General features: G+C 38.6%; 1 protein-coding gene across 1 annotated transcript; it reads right to left on the minus strand.

Moving 5' to 3' along the window:
* Window positions 1–180: 180 nt before the first annotated feature.
* Window positions 181–4,816, minus strand: LOC148426553 (serine/threonine-protein kinase Sgk2-like). The gene is made up of 12 exons (XM_088411654.1): window positions 4,165–4,816; window positions 3,359–3,434; window positions 3,213–3,282; window positions 3,074–3,099; window positions 2,647–2,704; window positions 2,481–2,564; window positions 2,151–2,282; window positions 1,970–2,082; window positions 1,534–1,753; window positions 791–946; window positions 621–710; window positions 181–554 (listed from the first exon to the last, which is right to left on the minus strand). The coding sequence occupies exons 1-12, from the start codon at window positions 4,229–4,231 to the stop codon at window positions 420–422; spliced, it is 1,227 nt and encodes a 408-aa protein (XP_088267780.1). The 5' UTR covers window positions 4,232–4,816; the 3' UTR covers window positions 181–419.
* Between the last annotated feature and the right edge of the window lie 1,565 nt (window positions 4,817–6,381).

The following is a 6,381-nucleotide window of genomic DNA, read 5'->3' on the forward strand; positions in this document are numbered from 1 at the left end:
GCAATTCTCATATGATTGAATTGTACATTCATAATAACATGACATTACAGCTATGTTAAGTACAGTCTCGTAAATATTTGGACATATGATACTAATGTACATATAACCATCAAATTTTACTCTAAGAAATCTTTGGAGGCCAATAACAGCTTGAAGCTTGGAGTCCATGCACACTTTCCATTTCCTTCTTGACGTAAACCTCGTGGCGGTAACCAAAACTCCCCAAAATCAGTACACATGATAAAGAGTACACTTTAAAGCTTTGAAATACCATCCACATTTATTCAAAGGCACACCATCCATTTTAGGAACCACTGAACCATCAGTGACAAGTTACAAATAAATTCAGACTTATGACATAGAAAAAATAAATACAGTACTTTGTACAATCCCTGTTCAATCCAGTTGATGAAAGCAGCTCATGTGGTATTCATGTAAGAGAATCCTTCAAAGGCCTCGCATGCTCCGCCCTCTGGGCGCCTATCATTCAAGCAGGCAGGAACGGGCTGTCGCGTGAACTCGGGGTCGATGTAGCTGATGTCGCAAGGACTTGTCTGCAAAGAGAAAGGACACCTTAGCTCATAAAGCAATATTATGAAAACATCTAGGTATAAAATTACCACATTGGGGATGAATGGAGGTTTGACTTTCTTTGCCAGTAGGTCATCCCAGTTGATGAATGCAAAGAATGGATGTTCTTGGAGCTCCACCTGGGTTTATGAAAGGTTAAACTCTCCCTAGTGGTTATGTGTATTTATAATGCCGAGGTGTCTTTCGCATGTGCTCTTACAATGTCGCGGCTCTCCCCCAAGCGTTTGGAGACATTCCTCTCCAGTAAGCCCTTTAACAGCGAACAGGCCACCTCAGATGTTCCATTGCGCAGGCAAAGAGGTCCGTGGAGTATCTTCTCAAACATCTCTGTTTTGCTCTTGCTGTAAAACGGAGGCTGTCACACCCAATAGAAAAGTGCTGAATGAGGGTGAATATATTTGAAAAATAAATATGTCTAGTATTTCGTTCTGAGACTAAACACGAGTCATCATGGGAAAGGCCAGGATGTTAATGCGCACACTAGGACTTAGTCGTGTACCTCAAATCAGTCAAAATAAGGCTTTACGCTAACATTTGCACTAGTTAGCACGAATGCTACCAACTCTTTTGGGTTGGATTTTGTCGCACACATTCTTGAGGAGGTGCTTATATATTATTTTGTTTATTGTTCACAATAATAAAAGGCATTGATCAGAGCAGCACTCCCAATTTCATTCCAAACGAATTTGTTCTAAAATCGAATTAAAACTAAAAACTGAAAAAAAACACAATAAGAAAGAAATTAAATGAAACCACCAAAGAATCTAATCCAGAACCCTTAACATAAGCACATTTGATCATAGAACCTCTCGCCTGCAAGTTTTGGGGAGTTATAAAAAATTAGATATGGACTAAAAATACAGTAGTGATTAAAAAAAAAAAAGAAATTGCATTATTACAAAGAAGGCATTGGCACTTTAAAAAAAAAAAAAAAACACTCACCAGCCCATATAGCATCTCGAAAAGTACGCTGCCGAGTCCCCACCAATCCACTGCGGGACTGTACATGTGACCCTGGAGCACTTCTGGAGCGAGGTATTCTGGAGTCCCACAGAACGTATGCATCAAGCCACCGATGGCCACGCCTTCTTTACAGAGTCCAAAATCAGTTAGCTTCACGTGTCCCTCGCTGTCCAACAAAATGTTCTCCGGTTTCAGGTCTCTGACACACAAACGTGCAAGGGCGGGGATGAGGGAGTCTACCATTAATGTTTGGTTATTTACTTTTCAGACCTGAAGGCTTTTTTGCGGCAGTCCAACGTGTTTGTGTTTATTGTGAGCCACCAGGGGGCATTAGGTCACATGCGCTTTAGAGCACAATGAAACATTACTGTGTAATTTAGCGCTAGTAAGCTAAGCAGCATGTTCCTAAGTTTACCTGTAGACAATGTCTAAAGAGTGAAGGTAACCCAGCGCCATGGCCATCTCTGCAGTGTAAAAAGCAGCTCTGCTTTCAGAAAACGAACCCTCACGCTGGAGGTGATAAAAAAGCTGAAAAAAAAAGAATGATTGGATGTTTGTAACTGCGAAAAACAAATGTCATTGTTGCAGTTGATTACCTCGCCCCCATTAACATAGTCCACAACAAAGTAGAGCATGTTTGGTGTCTGGAAAGAATAGTGGAGGCCAACCAAGAACGGATGTTGCAGTCCTTTAAGAAGAACACTCCTCTCAACCATCACATGCTGCTGCTACAAATACAGGAATGATAGTGTAAGACAGATAGGTAGCTAAATAAGAAGGGAGAGGATACAAAAAGTCTACACACCCCTGTTAAACAGCCAAGTTCTTGGTATCTTACATTTAACTCATGTTAAATAGAAGTGAGGACACATTCCAAATAAAGGGGTGTGTAGACTTTTAATATTCACTGCAGGTAGGGAGTTTACCTCTTTCCTCATGACAACAGTCTGTTTGTGCAATACTTTCACAGCGAAGTAGCCTCCGTGTTTTCTGTGAGTGGCCAGCAGGACCTGACTCAAAGCATCCAGCGATGACACAAAACAAAAACAACACACACAACAAAAAAAGAAACAAAACAATAATTTACCGTACCTTTCCAAAACTCCCTTTGCCAATAACTTTGAGGTAATCGAAGTCAGATGGTTTCATCCTGGAAGACACAAAGGAAGATCATGTGTTTGCATAAGTTGTGTCTTCATGTACTACTCCAATCGAAAATAAATACATATAAAATACATGAATAAAATGTACAAAATAATGTATGTAAAAGGATCGTGATTCAAAGCTTACCATATCATGTGCCAAACATGTAGGAGGGATAAAGTGGCTGCTAATTGAGCAACAATTATCATTTGACACTTCATTTTTGTTTTGTTTTGAATTTGAATGTGTAATACAGTATGAGCAGCTTGTACAGTTGTTTTTTCTAATCTTGTGGGTGTAATTTACAGTATTTAGTCATGTGTTCATGAACCAAGTTCTGCTTTATATCTATTCTTGACTTAAAGAGTATACTCACTGGGAGGGTTGAGATCCTAGTGAGCCCTGATCAGATAGAAAATACACAAAAGGTCAAGAGGTCAGTTCTAGTTTCGTTTCCTGTCAACACTGCTGGCTTTTCTTAAAAAAAAAAAAAAAAAAGTGCCATACAGTCTTACCATGTTGTCTCTGTCCTCTTTCTTCGCTCTGGTTTTGCTCCATAGGTGAGGGATCTTCTGGCTGTCCTTCCTTGAAGTGAAAGTACAGTTAATTAGAAAGTGTCATGATGCTTTACAATACTGTATATAGTTTAAAGGCAACTCACTGCTGGCAAAGTGGTTGATAGGGGGCAAGTTTATGTAGTAAATCCCTGAAGAGAATTTTTCTTCCCTTAAGTAGAGCTGAAAGATATTAGTGAGGAAGGATAGTTATATAACAACTTGCCACTTTGTTGCCTCGTGCCCTCTGCCTGGTCTGTAAACATTAGTGAATCGGAGATCTATGGAATACTTTACCTTTAGAAAGGCTAATAGCAGTATTGGTTTGGATCAAAGTTATGTATTTAGCTTTGGCAAAATTTCTAATGTTAGGGTTTTCTATACATTTCTCAGAAATGTTATGATACAGGCTAAATGGCTGCTGTGACAAACCATTACCAACAATGAAAGGTGACACAGGTGGTACCAATGATTACAAAACTGGATAAAAATGACGGACTAGATATAGTGTTCCGAGGTCTTGGAGTAAACTGACGGACCAAATCTGGTTTCATTGGTCTAACCGTCTTAGTCAAGTTTTTTTTTTTTTTTTTTTTTTTTTTTAATGTTGTGATCATTCAAAGGTCCGTTAGCAAAACGTCGGTCCGTCACCAGATGCTCACCTCTGGTTATTTATGCCACCAAAATAAGACAAAGAGCAATATACCTATTCTTATGCGCATAATTTACAAAAGAGCAATCTCTACGTCCCATCAAAGTCTCAACAATTCACTTTAATTAATATGGGAGAAGCAGAATTAATTGAAAATCAACTTCCTTTAAAGTGCCATAAATATTGTTCTAATCTGCATGTCGTGATTATCATTCTCGCGTTTGAAATGACTACAGACTTGCTAATAAAAAAGTACAGTACCTGAGAAAAATGACACAAGCCTCCTCATTTTGGCGTAGGTCATCCCCTGATCCTGAGTCAAAGTCATGCGAATGAAACAAGGATCAGCTAAATGAAGCAAATTAGTAGAGGACGGACCTCAAAGCGAAATAATCGCGGCTCCTTTCAAACTACTCTGAGATCTTTGGACAGACCTCTACCCAAATGAACGGCAATGCTGCGTTCAATGACCCTCGGAGTGTGTGCACTTCATGGTAAAAGGTCACGTTTTGCATTTGCTCGGTGAGTGCAAATGATTTTGATTAATACGGACTTTATAAATGTAACTCGAATCGTGCGTTTGATATTCTTAGAAAACTGTTCTTTTTGCCATTTTGCATCAATTGTTTGGGGATTTAAATGCAGTATCCAGTGTCAAAAGTTACCGGAAATGTATGTAACGATTTTCATCGTAGTAAATACGAAAAAGAGAAGTGGTGGATGAAAACTGTTGCTACTTTTCTACTAAATCGCGTTAATTCAAATATTAAAAAATACAATGTAGCTTCAACACTTGAAAAATAACTTCAAAATAGAGACACTGTAAAGGTGTCCAATTTGTTTTCCAACCTAAATGTTGCTCACACTGGTTTAGCTTGTTTCTGTTTGAGAATGATAGCTCCTCTGTTAAGTGTGTACTTTACCCTACTTCCTAATGTTGTTTAATTGTGATGCATTTCCGGACCGGATAAAAGGATCATTTATTTCCACTATTAAAGAGTATACTTGTGCTGAAATTTGAGTTGTTTAATTGAAATTCAACAGAGTAGAATAGAAGCTTCATTGCGGACTAAATATAGTTAATAGGTCATGACCCAGTGTGACGGTATTTGACAACTCTGTATCAGTTCTCTTGTCTCATGTAGCCGTTGCATGCCATAGAATCCACTGGACCTGTCTGTATCATTACTGGGCCATGTTATGATTTATGACTGAAACCATTTTTAGCATTTGTACTTGTTTACTCCAAATGGTTCAAGCATGTCACCCCCCATCACCATCCTAAATCTTTCACTTTTATGGTCTTAATTGCATAACCACACTTTTATGACAGTGTGTGATCATATGATGAATGAAAATAGCAAGAGGTGCTATTTTGAGTTTTTGCACAGTGAGGGATGAAAGTCTAGCGAAATAAAGTCTGACTTTATCAGTGGAAACTATACTGGAAAGAGATATTTCTTAGATGATGGTTTGGTAAATGAGAATTGTAATTTGATCTAAATGATGAACTAATTTATATGAATTTGTATTTAGGGTGAATTTTTTTTCTGTTTTTTTTTGTTTTTTGTTTTTTTTTACAGATATCCAGATGATGCTATACTGTAGATCACGCGAGTGGGTCAAATTTATCTTTGAGTCCCGTGTGACCCATATGTCTAAACTGAAGGAGAGTGCTGAGTTGATATCGGTCGGTCATGTAGGTTACTGGTACAGAAAACTGATCTCCAGACAGTTCCTGTCTTCACTAGATCGCCACAAGAGCAAACTGGTCTGCGCTGGTCACCATGACGACAACTGAAAGTTTTCCTGTCTAGTTTTAGGCATGCATCAGATGGCACTGAATGTCAACCCTCACACCGGATCAGTATTCAGCCGGAAGAAATATTCCTTACAAGTGATGAAAGCCATCTTGTTGCAGGTGCTATACTTTGCTCAGTTCAGAATGTCCTGATGTCAGATGTCACACATCATGCTTGAAAAACAAGAGGTACCGGATCGTTCAGTAAGCTGTGAGAGGCAATTCATAAATACCATGGATTATTTTAGGACTTCTTTAGGACTTCAAGGAATCAAACATGCAAGTTTTTGGAATTTGGGAGGAAACTAGAGCGCTGTACTGTATTTGGGGAAAACCCAGCAGCGTGTGCGTGACTCCTGTAGTGCCTCGCCTGTCCTGTAGATGCCGACAACAACCCAGAAGAAATGCAGGATGTTGGCTTCCACTAAAAAACACCAACACTGATGATTTTTTTGAGAGTAGCATAGTGTACCATTTTCTATCATTTTTGTCCGTATTATCTATACATGTCATGTACAGTAAAATGTTTACCTTAGTAGGTTTAATCAGGTAGAACAATTAAATTATTTTCTAAGATGGCAAAAGCAACAACCTTTTTCTCGTCACAGGCCCCCTAAGTCAACATAAATTGTTTATATTATAGTTCTTTAAAAAAAAAAACATCAACTGCTGCGTCA

This window comes from Hippichthys cyanospilos, chromosome 3 (genome assembly GCF_059441005.1).
Source record: "Hippichthys cyanospilos isolate Australia breed blue-spotted pipefish chromosome 3, RoL_Hcya_1.0, whole genome shotgun sequence".
NCBI classification, from domain to species: Eukaryota; Metazoa; Chordata; class Actinopteri; order Syngnathiformes; family Syngnathidae; genus Hippichthys; species Hippichthys cyanospilos.